General features: G+C 39.7%; 1 protein-coding gene across 2 annotated transcripts in view; it reads right to left on the bottom strand.

The window, feature by feature from the left end:
• The window catches only part of LOC105463647 (katanin regulatory subunit B1 like 1), a 67,147-nt gene that overhangs the window by 21,387 nt on the left and 27,688 nt on the right, over positions 1–18,072 (bottom strand). Inside the window, exons 1-2 of one of the 2 annotated variants that reach the window (XM_011710852.3) lie at positions 16,696–17,378; positions 1,846–1,976 (exon numbers count right to left, since the gene is read on the bottom strand). In XM_011710852.3, the coding sequence (XP_011709154.1) occupies positions 1,846–1,962 (117 nt within the window). In that variant the 5' untranslated portion in view covers positions 1,963–1,976; positions 16,696–17,378. Of the gene's footprint in view, positions 1–1,845; positions 1,977–16,695; positions 17,379–18,072 lie in introns of those variants that run through there. The other variant, XM_011710851.3, reaches the window with a different exon arrangement.

Genomic DNA, 18,072 nt, shown 5'->3' with positions numbered 1-18,072 from the left:
TTTCAGCGGGAAGGATGGTTACAGAGCAGGTGACTAAAATGACTAAGGACAGAGCAGGTGACTAAGGATGACTAACAACTCTAAATATGTGAGTATAAAGGCTAGAAGGGGGTTGTTTACTGAAACTAGGGGCAAGGAGGCATAAAGAACGAGGAAGTTAAACTTTAAAATGGAGAACAAAATATAAGGAAGCTGAACATACTGACATACTGGTTCTTTGAAGAGGAACTCAGAATTCATTGTACTTAATAATTGAGGCATATTTAAGTTCATTAATACTTATGTAAATTTTGTGATTGATATCAACAAATCTAAAATTCAACAGGTAAGTTTTTCAGATTAATGTTTTCTCTGTTCTAATTCTGTAGTCTGAATCAACATACAACAACATCATATGTAGTTATTTTTGGCAAAGCAACATATCTGATATAGTTTTGCTGTGTCCTCACCCAAATCTCATCTTGAACTGTAGTTCCCATAATTCCTACATGTTGTGGGAGGCACTCAGTGGGAGATAACTGAATCACGGGGGTGGTTTCCCCAAAACTGTTCTTGTGGTAATGAATAAGTCTCACGAGATCTGATGGTTTTATAAGGGGAATTGGTTCTCATTCTCTCGTCTGCTGCCATGTAAGTAAAATATGCCTTTCGCCTTCTGATGTGATTGTGAGGCCTCTCTAGCCACGTGGAATTGTGAGTCCATTAAATCTCTTTTTCTTTAGAGATTACCCAGTCTTGGGTATGTCTTTATCAGCAGCATGAAAATGGACTAATACAATATCCAGCTCCCTATTTTCCACACACTAGTCGCAAATTATACTGTAACTTATAGGATGCTTAACAAGTGAGTTAAATTTTAATCTCTTTTCTTATTGCTGTCACTGTTGTTGTTTTAGAGATAGGATCTTGCTCTGTCACCCAGGCTGAAGTGCAGTGGTATGAACACAGCTCACTGCAGCCTTAACACCCTGGGCTCAAGTGATCCTCCTACCTGAGCCTCCCCAGTAGCTAAGGATCACACGTGCATGCCACCACGCCTGAGTAGTTAAAAAAAAACCTTTTTTTTTTTTGGTATAGATGGAGTCTCACTATGTTGTCCAGGCTGGGCTTGAACTTGTGGGTTCAAGTGATCCTCCTGCCTCAGTCTCCGAAAGTGCTGGGATTATAGGTATGAGCCACCAAGCCTGGCCTGAATGTGGTTTAAAAGAAAGTATACCAGTGCTAATGAACCTTACAATAGTGAACACAAAGCACCTCTGAAATTCCTCTTTAACTAAAATATTTAAACTATATCATATTGAAACAGTATACTGACTAAAAACTTTTTTTTTTTTTTTTGATACGCAGTTTTGTTCTTGGTGCCCAGGCTAGAATGTAATGGCAATGGCACGATCTAGCTCACTGCTGCCTCCACCTCCCAGGTTCAAGTGATTCTCCTCCCTCAGCCTCCCAAGTGGCTGGAATTACAGGCACCCACCACCATGCTCAGCTAATTTTTGTCTTTTTAGTAGACACAGGGTTTCACCAAGTTGGCCAGGCTGGTCTCGAACTCCTGACCTCAGGTGATCCACCCACCTAGGCTTCCCAAAGTGCTGGGATTACAGGCATAAGCCACCATGCCCAGCCCGACTAAAAACTTTTTAGAGCATATAGAAATACAATGGTTAAGACCTAACAAAGAAAAAAAAAAAAGAAAGACATTGGTTATACTTCACCAACTCAACTTAATTCTGAGAGATTAAGCAGAATTATTATCCTCCCACTGTTTAAACAATTCAACCAGAGGTATCTAGAGACTTGACAGTTTAAAAAGTCTTATCTGTTTTCTAGAAACCATAGACTTACCTCCTTCATGTTCTTATTAGTGAAATTAGAGATCTTTTTTCTAGGAAGATCAATGAAATGATCCTCAATCTTATTACAAAAGTTCCGTTTTTTAACATTGTGGGTTTCCGATGCCATAATCTCTTAAGTACCTAGACAATAAAATAAAATAGAAAATTAAAAAAGCAAAAAGAGCCTGGTCATTTTTAACACACACACAAACATACAACAGTAGCACAATGCTACATAAAAAAGGCAGAGGACATAATTTTAATTTAAAATTTTTTTAAAACCTTAAACATAGAAGAAGCACAAGGCAAGGCATTCCAGGAAATTAAGGCTCTTTCTGTCTTTTTTTTTTTTTTTTTTTTTTGAGATGCAGTTTTGCTCTTGTTGTCCAGGCTGGAGTGCAATGGCATGATCTTGGCTCGTTGCAACCTCCACCTCCTGGGTACAAGCGATTCTCCTGCCTCAGCCTCCCAAGAAGCTGGGATTACAGGCTTGTGCCACCATGCCTGACTAATTTTATATATTTTTAGTAGGGATGGGTTTTCACCATGTTGGTCAGGCTGATCTCATACTCCTGACCTCGGGTGATCCATCCACCTCCGCCTCCCTAAGTGCTGGGATTACAGGTGTGGGCCACTGTGACCAGGTTGTCCTCATTCTTTAGTTGGAACCAGTTACAATAATATTGTATGTATGTATGTATGTATTATTATTATTATTATTTCTGCCAAAGCAACACATCAATCTCCCCATTTTCTATCTCACTAGCCATTTATTAAATGCACAGGTTATGAAATAAGGTATATAAGATAGTGGTATCTATGACATCCAAATGTACAGAAACCTAAAACTGTGCAACTAAATCACTGGGTCAAATACAACCCTAAGCAATGAGAGGAACCAAAATTGGACTACATACAACTGACTTGTCCTATGCCTAATCCTTAAATTCTTCTTTCATTTTTGCAGACAGCTCTCCAAAGTTCTCCTCTACCTTTGGGGAAAAAAAAAAAATCCATGCCCTCCTATTTTACTAATTACATCTAAAGAGGGTGTAAAGAGAAGGTGGTGATGGAAACAAATGCTATGACTTAATTTATATAACAGAGGAAATTTGGGATTTTGTCACTTGCACTCTGGTTTCACATTGGAAACTTATTTCAGGTCATGCCCTGAACTTAAGTTCCTCCCTTATTCTTTTTTTAAACATCTACTAAGCATTTAAGATAAGCCAGGCCCTGGTGTTAATGTAGACAATGCTCAGAGATCCTGTTTTAAAGAATCATTTAGAAAATTTTTTGAAAATGGATTTTTGTGGGTCCTAACTTAAGAGACTGTAACTCAGTATGTCTCTCTCTGCAGTGGAGCCCAAAGCAATTATATTTTTTAAAAGCTCCACAAGTATTTCTGAGGCATATTCTCAATTCTCCAAAAATATGAACATACACATGAAATTTTACAAACAATTTCAGCATTTTCTAATATTTCTTACAGCTAATTCATGGACGACCCTTCCATCTCTATCCCAGGTTAAGAAACCTCTAGAGTGAGACTTTTTGAAAAGTAAATAAATAACTGCAATAATACAATAAGTACTCTGACAGAAAGACACTCAGACAAATCAGCAAAGTTTAACCAAGAACAGTCTTAGAGGACAAACAGCACACTGAGAAAATAGCATGTGCAGAACTGAAAGGCATGAAGCAACACTGTTTGGCAGTCTCTTAAGCAGATACTTTTGGCTGGAGCTTATGCTGTGGGCCAGTTAAATGAGGCCAGAGATGAAAGTTAGATCATAAAGGGTCTTGTCCACAATGCTACAATGTAAGATTTTTTCTTTTTCAAAAAAGGGGACTTTTAGTTAAAAAGATCAATGCTACAATGTAAGATTTTTTCTTTTTCAAAAAAGGGGACTTTTAGTTAAAAAGATAACGGATTGAACACATGCAATTACCTCTACCCTTCCTTGAAACCTGATATAAATGACAATAAAAGATTTATAAAGACATAAAACCCATGAGGACAAAGACAGGAGTTCAGGTGATGGCAACAACATTTTGGAAACTGTAAATCTAAAAGTGGTAACTGGATCAGGTGTGGTGGCTCATGCCTGTAATCCCAGTAAGTTCAGAGGCTGAGACAGGCAGATTACCTGAGGTCAGGAGTTCGAGACTAGCCTGGTAAACATGGTGAAACCCTGTTGCTACAAAAATACAAAAATTAGCAGGGCGTGGTGGCGGGCACCTGTAATCCCAGCTACCTGGGAGGTGAGGCAGGAGAATCACTTGAACCCGGGAGGCTGAGGTTGCAGTGAGCCGAGATCATGCCACTGCACTACAGCCTGGGTGACGGAGCAAGACTCCATCTCAAAAGAATAATAAATAAATAAATAAATAAATAAATAAATAAATAAATAAATAAAAGTGGTAACTGACTCAGCAGATGTGAGACAGCCAGATCCTAAATTGGCAATGAGGAAAGTTAAATGAAGAATCCCCCAAAAGTTCAGGAACTGGCAATACCAAGGACATCAAGAAGTAGAGACGGTGATAAGTCCAAGATGGCCTAATAGGAACAGCTCCGGTCTGTAGCTCCCAGGGTGATCAACGCAGAAGATGGGTGATTTCTGCATTTCCAACTAAGGTACCTGGTTCATCTCACTGGAACTGGTTGGACAGTGGGTGCAGCCCACAGAAGGCGAGCCAAAGCAGGGCAGAGTGTCAGCACACCAGGGAAGCACAAGGGGTCGGGGGATTTCCCTTTCCTAGCCAAGGGAAGCCATGACAGACGGTACCTGGAAAAATGGGACACTCCTGCCCAAATACTGCGCTTTTCCAATGGTCTTAGCAAACGGCAGAACAGGAGATTCTATCTCGCGCCTGGCTTGGCGGATCCCATGCCCACGGAGCCTTGCTTACTGTCAGTGCAGCCGTCTGAGATAGACCTGGGAAGCAGCAGCCTGGCGGGTGGAGAGGCGTCTGCCATTGGTGAGGCTTCAGTAGGTAAACAAAGTGGCCCAGGAAGCTCAAACTGGGCAGAGCCCACCGCAGCTCTGCAAGGCTTGCTAACCTCTACAGACTCCACCTCTGAGGGCAGGGCACAGCTGAACAAAAGGCAGCAGAAACTTCTGCAGACTTAAACTTCCCAGTCTGATAGCTCTGAAAAGAACATTGGTTCTCCGAGCACGATGTTTGAGATCTGAGAAGAGACAGACTGCCTCCTCAAGTGGGTCCCCGATCCCTGTGTAGCCTAATTGGGAGACACCTCCTAGTAGGGGCCGATAGACACCTCATACAGGCGGGTACCCCTCTGGGATGAAGCTTCCAGAGGAAGGATCAGGCAGCAATATTTGCTGTTCTGCAGCCACCGCTGGTGATACCCAGGCAAACAGGGTGTGCAGTGGACCTCCAGCAAACTCCAGCAGACCTGCAGCTGAGGGCCTATCTGTCAGAAGGAAAACTAACAAACAGAGAGGAATAGCATCTTCATCAACAAAAAGGACATCCACACCAAAACCCCATCCGTAAGTCACCAACATCAAAGACCAAAGGTAGATAAAACCACAAAGATGGGGAGAAACCAGAACAGAAAGGCTGAAAATTCCAAAAACCAGAATGCCTCTTCTCCACAAAAGGAACACAACTCCTCACCAGCAAGGGAACAAAACTGGATGGAGAATCAGTTTGACAGGTTGACAGAAGTAGGCTTCAGAATGTCGGTAATAAACTTTTCCAAGTAAAGGAGCATGTTCTCAACCACCGCAAGGAAGCCAAAAACCTTGAAAAAAGGTTAGACAAATGGTTAACTAGAATAACCAGTGTAGAGAAGAGCTTAAATTACATGATGGAGCTAAAAACCACAGTAGGAGAACTTCGTGAAGCATACACAAGTTTCAATAGCTGATTCAATCAAGCAGAAGGAACAATATCAGTGACTGAAGATCAAATTAATGAAATAAATAAAGCAAGACAAGATTAGAGAAAAAAGAGTGAAAAGAAATGAACAAAGCCTCCAAGAAATATGGGACTACGTGAAAAGACCAAATCTACGTTTGATTGGTGTACCTGAAAGTGATGGGGAGAATGAACCAAGTTAGAAAACACTCTGCAGGATATTATTCAGGAGAACTTCCCCAACCTAGCAAGGCAGGCCAACATTCAAATTCAGGAAATACAGAGAACACCACAAAGATACTCCTCAAGAAGAGCAACCCCAAGACACTTAATTGTCAGATTCACCAAGGTCGAAATGAAGGGAAAAATGTTAAGGGCAGCCACGAAGAAAGGTCAGGTTACCCACAAAGGGAAGCGCATTAGACTAACAGCACATCTCTTGGCAGAAACCCTACAAGCCAGAAGAGAGTGGGGGCCAACATTCAACATTCTGAAAGAAAAGAATTTTCAACCCAGAATTTCATACCCAGCCAAACTAAGCTTCATAAGTGAAGGAGAAATAAAATTCTTTACAGACAAGCAAATAAATGCTCAGAGATTTTGTCACCACGAAGCTTGCCTTACAAGAGCTCCTGAAGGAAGCACTAAACATGGATAGGAACAATCAGTACCAGCCACTGCAAAGACATGCCAAAATGCAAAGACCATCGATGCTAGGAAGAAACTGCATCCATTAACAGGTGAAATAACCAGCTAGCATCACAATGACAGGATCAAATTCATACATAACAGTATAAACCTTAAACGTAAATGGGCTAAATGCCCCAATTAAGATACAGACTGGCAAACTGGAGAAAGAGTCAAGACCTATCGGTGTGCTGTATTCAGGAGACCCATCTTATGTGCAAAGACACACATAGGCTCAAAATAAAGGGATGGAGGAAGATCTACCAAATAAATGGAAAGGAAAAAAAAAAAGGCAGGGTTTGCAATCCTGTTACTGATAAAACAGACTTTAAACCAACAAAGATCGAAAGAGACAAAGAAGGCCATTATATAATGGTAAAGGAATCAATTCAACAAGAAGAGCTAACTATCCCAAATATATATGCACCCAATACAGGAGCACCCAGATTCATAAAGCAAGTTCTTGGAGACCTACAAAGAGACTTAGACTCCCACCCAATAACAATGGGAGAGTTTAACACCCACTGTCAATATTAGACAGATCAATGAGACAGAAGGTTAACAAGGATATGCAGGATTTGAACTCAGCTCTGCACCAAGCTGACCGAATAGACATCTACAGAACTCTCCTCCCCAATCCAACAGAACATACATTCTTCTCAGCATCACATCACACTTATTCTAAAACTGACCACATAAGTGGAAGTAAAGCACTCCTCAGCAAATGTAAAAAGAACAGAAATCACAACAAACTGCCAGTCAGATCACAGTGCAACCAAATTAGAACTCAGGATTAAGAAGTTCACTCAAAACCATACAACTACATGGAAACTGAACAACCTGCTCCTGATTAACTACTGGGTAAATAATGAAATGAAGGCAGAAATAAAGATGTTCTTTGAAACCAATGAGAACAAAGACACAACATACCAGAATCTCTGGGACACATTTAAGGTGGTGTGTAGAGGGAAATTTATAGCACTAAATGTCCACAAGAGAAAGCAGGAAAGATCTAAAATCAACACCCTAACACCACAATCAAAAGAACTAGAGAAGCAAGAGTAAACAAATTCAAAAGCTAGCAGAAGGCAACAACTAACTAAGATCAGAGCAGAACTGAAGGAGATAGAGACACAAAAAACCCTTCAAAAAAACAAAAAACAAAAAACAAAAAACCAATGAATCCAGGAGCTGGTTTTTTGAAAAGATCAACAAAATTGATAGACCGCTAGCAAGACCAATAAAGAAGAAAAGAGAGAAGAATCAACTAGATGCAGGAAAAAATGACAAAGGGGATATCACCACCGATCCCACAGAAATACAAACTGCCATCAGAGAATACTATAAACACCTCTATGTAAATAAACTAGAAAATCTAGAAGAAATGGATAAATTCCTGGACACATGCACCCTCACAAGACTAAACCAGGAAGAAGCTGAATTGCTGAATAGACCAATAACAGGCTCTGAAATTGAGGCAATAATTAATAACCTACCAACCAAAAAATGTCCAGGACCAGACGGATTCACAGCTGAATTCTACCAGAAATACAAAGAGGAGCTGGTACCATTCCTTCTGAAACTATTCCAATCAATAGAAAAAGAGGGAATCCTCCCTAACTCATTTTATGAGGCCAACATCATCCTGATACCAAAGCCTGGCAGAGACACAACAAAAAAAGAGAATTTTAGACCAATATCCCTGATGAAGATCAATGCGAAAATCCTCAATAAAATACTGGCAAACTGAATTCAGCAGCACATCAAAAAGCTTATCCACCATGATCAAGTCTACTTCATCCCTGGGATGCAAGGCTGGTTCAACATAGGCAAATCAATAAACGTAATCCATCACATAAACAGAAACAACGACAAAAAACACATGATTATCTCAATAGATGCAGAAAAGGCCGTCAACAAAATTCAACATGCCTTCATGCTAAAAAGTCTCAATAAACTAGGTATTGATGGAACATATCTCAAAATAATAAGACCTATTTATGACAATCCCACAGCCAATATCATACTGAATGGGCAAAAACTGGAAGCATTCCCTTTGAAAACTGACACAAGACAGAGATGCCCTCTCTCACCACTCCTATTCAACATAGTGTTGGAAGTTCTGGCCAGGGCAATCAGGCAATAAAGGGTATTCAATTAGGAAAAGAGGAAGTCAAATTGTCCCTGTTTGCAGATGACATGATTGTATATTTAGAAAACCCCGTTGCCTCAGCCCGAAATTTCCTTAAGCTGATAAGCAACTTCAGCAAAGTCTCAGGGTACAAAATCAATGTGCAAAAATCACAAGCATTCCTATACACCAACAGAGCTGAATCATGAGTGAACTCCCATTCACAATTGCTACCAAGAGAATAAAATACCTAGGAATCCAACTTACAAGGGATGTGAAGGATCTCTTCAAGGAGAACTACAAACCACTGCTCAACGAAATAAAAGAGGACACAAACAAATGGAAGAACATTCCATGCTCATGAATAGGAAGAAGCAATATCGTGAAAATGGCCATACTGCCCAAGGTAATTTATAGATTCAATGGCATCCCCATCAAGCCACCAATGACTTTCTTCACAGAATTGGAAAAAAACTACTTTAAAGTTCATATGGAACCAAAAAAGAGTCTGCATTGCCAAGACAATCCTAAGCAAAAAGAACAAAGCTGGAGGCATCACACTACCTGACTTCTAACTACACTACAAGGCTACAGTAACCAAAACAGCATGGTACTGGTACCAAAACAGATATATAGACCAATGGAACAGAACAGAGGCCTCAGAAATAACACCACACATCTACAACCATCTGATCTTTGACAAACCTGACAACAAGCAATGGGGAAAGGATACCCTATTTAATAAATGGTGCTGGGAAAACTGGCTAGCCATAAGTAGAAAGCTGAAACTGGATCCCTTCCTTACGCCTTATACAAAAATTAATTCAAGATGGATTAAAGACTTAGATGTAAAAGCATAAAAACCCTAGAAGAAAACCTAGGCAATACCATTCAGGACATAGGCATGGGCAAGGACTTCATGAGTAAAACACCAAAAGCAATGGCAACAAAAGCCAAAATAGACAAATGGGATCTAATTAAACTAAAGAGCTTCTGCGCAGCAAAATAAACTACCATCAGAGTGAACGGGCAACCTACAGAATGGGAGAAAATTTTTGCTATCTACCCATCTAGCAAAGGGTGAATACCCAGAATCTACAAAGAACTTAAATTGTCAAGAAAAAAACAACCCAATCAAAACGTGGGCAAAGGAAATGAATAGACACTTCTCAAAAGAAGACATTTATGCAGCCAACAGAGACATGAAAAAATGCTCATTATCACTGGTCATCAGAGAAATGCAAATCAAAACCACTATGAGACCATCTCACACCAGTTAGAATGGTGATCGTTAAAAAGTCAGGAAACAGATGCTGGAGAGGATGTGGAGAAAGAGGAATGCTTTTACGTTGCTGGTGGGAGTGTAAATTAGTTCAACCATTGTGGAAGACAGTGTGGCAATTCCTCAAGGATCTATAAGTAGAAATACTATTTGACCCAGTGATCCCATTATTGGGTATATACCCAAAGGATTATAAATCATGCTACTGTAAAGACACATGCACATGTATGTTTATTACAGCACTATTCACAATGCAAAAACTTGGAACCAACCCAAATGTCCATCAATGATAGACTGGATTAAGAAAATGTGGCACGTATACACCATGGAATACTATGCAGCCATAAAAAAGGATGAGTTCATGTCCTTTGCAGGGACATGAACGAAGCTGGAAATGATCATTCTCAGCAAACTATCGCGAGGACAGAAAATCAAACACCGCATGGTCTCACTCATTGGTGGGAATTGAACAATGAGAACACTTGGACACAGGGCGGGGAACATCACACACCTCGGCCTGTCATGGGGTGTGGGCGGGGGAGGGATAGCATTAGGAGAAATACCTAATGTAAATGACAAGTTGATGGGTGCAGCAAACCAACATGGCACATGTATACCTATGTAACAAACCTGCACGTTGTGTACATGTACCCTGGAACTTAAAGTATAATAATAAAAAATAAACAAATAAATAAAAGAAGTAGAGATAAAGGTAACCCTAAGAACAAGTAGATAGATTGAATAGCCATTTAGAACACAGTTGGCTCACTAGATCCTCTTCCTCATTCCAGTAAAAAAACAAGTTTTATTGTCTAGAAAACATAAAACCGAGTCCCTGGGAGGAACATTTTTTTTTTTCTTTTTTTGAGATGGAATCTTACTCTATTGCCCAGGCTGAAGTCCAGTGACACGATCTCAGCTCACTGCAACCTCTGCCTCCCAGGCTCAAGCGATTCTCCTGCCTCAGCCTCCTGAGTACCTGGGATTACGGGCTCCCGTCACCATGCCCGGCTAATTCCTGTATTTTTGGTGGAGAGGGGGTTTCACCATATTGGCCAGGCTGGTCTCAAACTCCTGACCTCAAGTGATCCACCCACCTTGGCCTACCCAAGTGTTGGGATGACAGGTGTGAGCCACTACACCCAGCCTAGGAACATATTCTAAAAGGGGGGATCAAGTGAAAGTTTATATACTAAATGTTGAGATCGCTAACGTTCTTTCTACTCCTTGCCTCACAGAGGCTTTCAACCAGGCTTATATACTCCCGAGAAGAGTGCAGAGGATACTTTCTTAGGAACTCTGACCAGTCTTATAGGAAAACATACACACACACACACACACACACATACACACACACACCCTCTAAAATACTAACATCAATGGTGGTCTGTTTCCAAAGAACTATATGTCAACTAAGGTGGTGGTTACCTAATTATCAAAACTAATAGAGCTATACACTAAAAAGGGTGAATTTTTATTGTATGTAAATTGTACTCTGATAAATCTAACTTTTAAAAAATCTTTGAAAGAATAAACTGCATCTATAAAACAAAAATGAGACCAAAAAACCCTAACAAAAATACTCTTAAAAATTAAAAATAGGCTGGGCGTGGTGGCTCACGCCTGTAATCTCAGCACTTTGGGAGGCCGAGGTGGGCAGATCACAAGGTCAGGAGATTGAGACCATCCTGGCGAACACGGTGAAACCCCGTCTCTAACAAAAATACAAAAAACTAGCCAGGCGTGGTGGCCGGTGCCTGTAGTCCCAGTTACTCCGGAGGCTGAGGCAGGACAATGGCATGAACCCGGAAGGCGGAGCTTGCAGTGAGCCGAGATCACACCACTGCACTCCAGCCTGGGTGACAGAGCAAGACTCCGTCTGAAAAAAAAAAAAAAAATTAAAAATGGGACATAATAAAGATAGCAAAAAACTCAAGAGAAGTTGGAAGAGAAACCTGAAGCTATCTCCCAGAACGTAGGAAGAAAAACAAAAAAAATCAGAAGACTGGCTTAGAGGGACTAACATCCAAATAAAGAGAATTTTAGAAAGAGTAGAAGAGAGTAAAGGAGAAATCAAACAAAGAGATAATTTAAGAAAACTGTACAAGGCTGAAGGACATAAATTTCTAGATGGAAAGGGTATCACAGTGGATGAAAATAGACCTACAAGGTAGATTACTGCTAAATTTCAGAGTAGTAGGGAAGCTAGATAAGGTGAAAATATACAAACAAATAAAAAATAAATCCTAAAACCCAAATTTGGTCATGTAAAAATGACTGAGAGTAAAGACTTCAAAATTCTCAGGCAACCTTAAATTTTATATCCAGCCAAAGTATCAAGTGTGAGGGTAGGAGAAAGGTATCTTCAGATATGCTGAGTTCCCCAAAATTTCTTCACAGTAAGCAATAAGAGAAGGATAAACCAAAATACAGAAAGGTAAGAAATGGAAATCCAATAGGATATATGGAAGGGATTTCCCAGGATGATTATGAAAGAACGTCCCAAGATGAAGGCTGTGCACCAGAAGTAGAGGAAAACCAGTACACATCAGAACACATTAGAAGGGTAAGGAAAGAAGTATCCACAAAAATGAAATTAATTCATAATACCTGGTGTTCATTAGAGAGGAGATAGAGACCACTGGGGAAGAGTTAGAAGGAATGGCATATTTTTCAAGTACTATAAGAAAAGAAGTGTCAACCCAGAATCCTATCTGCAGAAAAAATATCCTTCAGGAATGAAGAGAAAACTATGACAATCTCAGATGAAAGAAAATTAAGGGAATTTTTTACCAGCAGATCTACCCTAAAAGAATGACTACAGGAAGTTCTCTCTAGCCAAACAAAACAAACGAACAAACAAACAAACAAACAAAATGATGAAAGAAGGAATCTAGGAACACCAGGGAGACAGAAAATGGTGAGCAAAAATATAGGAAAACGCAACAGACTTTCATTCTTGAGTTTGCCAAATTATGTTTAATTGTTGAAGTGAAAACTATAACACTATCTGATTTTGTTCAAAATACAGGTAACTAACTAAGAAACTAATTGAGACTTTTATAGGATAAGTGGTGGAGGTTAAAGGGACATAAAAAGAGGTAAGATTTCTACATTCCACTCAAATTGGTAAAATGACCACATCAGTAGACTGTGATATGTATGTGTAATGTAATAACTAGAACCATCACTGAAAAAGCTGTATCAAGAATTATACTCAAAAACACTACAGGGAAATTAAAATGGAATGAGAAACATGTTTACATAACCTGGAGAAAGGGAAACAAAACAAAATAACAAATCAATAAATAAAACCAGGGGAACCAAAGAACAGAGAGAACAGAAAACAAAAAATAAAACGATAGCCTTAAGCTCTGACATACCAATAACTGCATTATATATAAATGGTCTAAAAGTCATTTAGTTAATTAAAAGCCAGAGATTATCAGAGTAAATTCAGAAACATGATCTAACTATATGTTGTCCACAGGAAACTCACTTCAAAAATAATGATATAGGCATATGGAAAGTAAAAAGAAGGGAAAAAAAAGCATCATGCAAATATTAACTTTTTTTTTTCTTAATTCGCTTTGTCGTCCAGGTTGGAGCGCAGTGGTGCGATCTCGGCTTACTGCAACCTCTGCCTTCCGCATTCAAGCGATTCTCCTGCCTCAATGGGACTATAGGTGCCCGCCATCACAACCGGCTAATTTTCCTATTTTTAGTCAAGATGGGGTTTCACCATGTTAGCTAGGCTGGTCTTGAACTCCTGACCCCAAGTGATCCACCCCGCCTGGCCACAAATATTAACTTTTAAAAAGCAGGCGAGCTGTGGTGACTCACACCTCTAATCCCAGCACTTTGGTAGGCTGACAAGGCAGGAGGATTGCTTGAGTGCAGGAGTTCAAGACCAGCCAGGGCAACATACTAAGATTCGATTATAATAAAAATAATACAAATATAAAATAAGCAACACACACACACACATATGCATATATAATATATATGTACATACAGGTTGAGTATCCCTTACCTGAAATCCTGAAATGCTTGGAACCAGAACTGTTTTGGATTTTTGATTTTTTCAGATTTTGAAATATGTCCATTATATACTTACTGGTTATACACCCCAAATCCCAAATCCCAAATGCTTCAATAAGCATTCCCTTTGAGTGCTCAAAAAATTTCAGTGCTCAAAAAGCCTCAGAGTTGGTACCATTTCAGATTTGGATTTTCAGATTTGGAATACTCAACCTGCATGTGTTTTTAAAGAAACTATAAAATTAATTTTTCCTCTAGATGATGATGTACAATTATGGATAGTCTACCCTGTTTCATATGGGAGACATTTTTACTTCTTCATAGGCTAAAATAGTTTTCTAAAACTTTTTAAGAATGAAGGACTTGACACCATTGGTCAATACAAAATGCAAGTCAAAACTACTTGCAAACCTGTTGCACAGACAATGAGATAATGCTTCATAACCATTAATGGTTATACTAAAAAAGACAGACAATAACAATGTTGAGAAAGATATGGAAGAACTGGATCCCTCAGGCATTACTACAGGAATGTAAGAATACATTCAAACTTTGGAAAATAACATGGCAGTTTCTTAAAATATTAAATACAGATTTATCATATGACCCAGCAACTCCTACATAAAAATGCAAAAGAAACAAAAACATATGTCCCAACAAAGATATGTATGCAAATATTATAACATTATTCACAATAGCCAAAAAGCACAAAACAACCAGAATGTCCATCAACTGCTGAATGAATAAAAGAAATGTGGTATATCTGTACGGAATATTACTCAGCAACAAAAAGGAATGAAGGGCCGGGCGCAGTGGCTCATGCCTGTAATCCCAGCACTTTGGGAGGCCCAGGCGGGCGGATCAGAAGGTCAGAAGTTAGAAACCATCCTGCTGAACACGGTGAAACCCTGTCTCTACTAAAAATACAAAAAAAATTAGCCAGGCGTGGTGGCGGGCACCTGTAGTCCCAGCTACTCGGGAGGCTGAGGCAGGAGAATGGTGTGAACCCAGGAGGCGGAGCTTGCAGTGAGCCAAGATAGAGCCACTGCACTCCAGCCTGGGTGACAGAGCAAGACTCCGTCTCAAAAAAAAAAAGGAATGAAGTGGCCAGGCATAGTGGCTCATGCCTGTAATCCTAGCACTTTGGGAGGCAGAGGTGGGCAGGTCACCTCAGGTCAGGAGTTCGAAACCAGTCTGGCCAACATGGTGAAACCCCGTCTCAACTAAAAATAGAAAAAAAATAAGCTGGGCATAGTGGCAGGCACCTGTAATCCCAGCTACTTGGGAGGCTGAGGCAGGATAATCACTTGAACCTGGGAGGCTGCAGCAGTGAGCCCAGATCGCGCCACTGCACTCCAGCCTGGGTAAGAAGAGTGAAACTTTGTCTCAAAAAAGAAAAAAAGAAGTACCATTACATATACCATATGTTTGAATACTATGTTAAGTAAAAGAAGCCAAACATAAAAGACCACATATTAAATGATTCAATTTAAATGAAAATGTCTATAAAAATAAAATTTATAGAGATAGAAAGTAGATTCGTGGTTGTCTTAGACTAGGATGGGAGTGGGAATAATTGTATATACAAAGGCACAAGGTTTCTTTTTGGGATGGAAATGTTCTAAAATTATACTGGGGTTGCCAACTGCACATTTCTGTGTACACTTACAATATACGTACAATCAGTAAATTGTACATTTTGGTATGTACATTTAAAACAGGTGAATTTTATGGTATATAAATTATATTTCAATGAAGTTTTAAAAAGAGTGAAGGAAATCATAACTGTAATGGTAAAGTCTCATTGCAAAGGAATTATACACTACAAATTCCATTTTGTTTCATGTCTTATGTGTTTGATAGCACCTTTGTTGGGGCAACAATATAGGATTATCCCTTTTCCACCAAGAGCATTTGACAATGCAACTGAAACTAGTTTAAAGCAATGGTTCAGGCCTCTATGTGCTTTTGAAGTGCTATTTGATAATACACAAAAAAGTGAAGAATCTCAAACGGTATTAGGGGTTGAAGACATTGATTATAGAAACCGGAAATGATAGCCTTTTAATGAAAAAAAAGGAACAAAAGAAATAAGGCATTAAGAGAATAAAAGATTGAGAAGGGGCCAATACACTAACTATATATAACTACCCTGAACACTGGATATAGTGCATATTTTCTTAAAGACAACACAGTGTTTGCTAATACCCCTTAGGGTATTGTCTTGAGAAGGCAGAAAAACAGAAGCATGTAGTAGGAATTGGAGGGATAAATTGTAGTAGCTATCACCTACCAGAAAAATGAAAAGGGATCTTTTTATATAATCTACTACAATGGCTGCCAAAAGATTAAACAGCTCTAGGCTGGGAGCGGTGGCTCATGCCTGTAATCCCAGCACTTTGGGCGGCCGAGGCGGGTGGATCATTTGAGGTGAGGAGTCGAGACCAGCCTGACCAACATGGTGAAATCCCCTCTCTACTGAAAATACAAAATTAGCTGGGCATCGTGGCGCACTCCTGTAATCCCAGCTACTTGGGAGGCTGAGGCAGGAGAATCACTTGAACCCGGGAGGCAGAGGTTGCAGTGAGCCACTGTACTCCAGGCCGGGTGACAAGAGCGAAACTCCGTCTCGAAAAAAGAAAAAAAAAAAAAGATTTAAACAGCTCGAAGTGTTCACATACTCCATATCTACTTAAAATAATGAGAAAAACTCATCATACAGGAATGGAACACATCTGGACTTTTGTTTGTAACACCTTAAGTTGCAGCTCAAGATCAAGTTAAGCCTTCTTTTTCCATTAATATACTACAATATATTTATCACTTACATTGTATTTAACTCTGTAATTTCACAAGGCAATTTCATTCCTCCTCTTGAAAAATCAAAGCATGGTTGTGTACAAAGAAACTTTCTCCTCCAGTTACTACTACACAGTCATTCCCACTATGGCAAAGGGTATGTGTAGTTATCTCTCAAGAATCTTGAAGTTGAAAACAGTTTATAACCACTATAATACAATACATAAAATAAGAAATAAAAGGGTTTTAGAACATAAAAGCTTTAGCCTACTTTTTTTTTAACCCAGAGATGTCAAGTAACTAACCCAAAGACAGTTAATAGCAGATCACAGGACGTAGAATCCATGCCATTCAACCACATTTCTATTTTCATTAATTGAATTCAATTTGTTCTCAACTAGACTAAACATTTTCAATCCTGAATAACCAAACTTTAAATAGCAGATTCAAGCCAAATAAGATGACAGTACTAATTTTTCTGAGGAGATAACAACAGGTGGACAGGTGAACATAAGCTATAAGCTATCCACCATCCTTCCTTCATCTAACACGGGTAGTAACCCTTTCCTCTCTTTTCTAAGGCCCACCAGGAGATTCATGGGGCCTTATCAAAAGTTTTCCCATGAGGCGGCTACCATGTAAACAATGGAAGGCAAGAGTGAACATGAACTTTTTTCTTCAAGAATTTCAGTAGGCCGGGCATGGTGGCTCACGCCTGTAATCCCAGCATTTTGGGAGGCCAAGGCGGGCAGATCATGAGGTCAGGAGATAGAGACCATCCTGGCTAACACGGTGAAACCCCGTCTCTACTGAAAATACAAAAATTAGCCGGGCGTGGTGGCGGGTGCCTGTAGTCCCAGCTACTCGGGAGGCTGAGGCAGGAGAATGGCGTGAACCCGGGAGGCGGAGCTTGCAGTGAGCCGAGATCGTGCCACTGTACTCCAGCCTGGGCGACACAGCGAGACTTTGTCTCAAAAAAAAAAAAAAAGGATTTCAGTGAAGGAGAGAGGAAGAGAAGGTAAACATTAGATTTTTCTGGGATAATCTTTAGGGCCTATATGTACTGATTCCTTCCTCCTAAATTCAGTGGCCAGACTCTCAATATGTGCAGCATTTCAATAACCGTATTATCTGTAGTTCTTATGTTTCATAACGCAATACAGATCAGGTTAAAAAAAGGTGATAAGAACGGATCTAAGAAAGTCAAGGCTGATCTCAGTGGGACTGGTGCTTACAATGGAATATTAAAAACACTGTTTTCAAAGGCTGTTTTGTGAAGTGGAGGAAAGTCTGAAAATAATGGTTGTCTTAACTCATTTTGTGCTGCTACAACAGAATAGCTGAGACCGGGTAATTTGTAAAGAACAGAGGTTTATTTTGTATCTGGAAGCTAGGAAGTCCAAGAC

Source organism: Macaca nemestrina, chromosome 7 (assembly GCF_043159975.1).
Source record: "Macaca nemestrina isolate mMacNem1 chromosome 7, mMacNem.hap1, whole genome shotgun sequence".
Lineage (NCBI taxonomy): Eukaryota > Metazoa > Chordata > Mammalia > Primates > Cercopithecidae > Macaca > Macaca nemestrina.
Note: the sequence above shows the minus strand (reverse complement) of the source record. Positions and strands in the feature narration are given on the sequence as shown.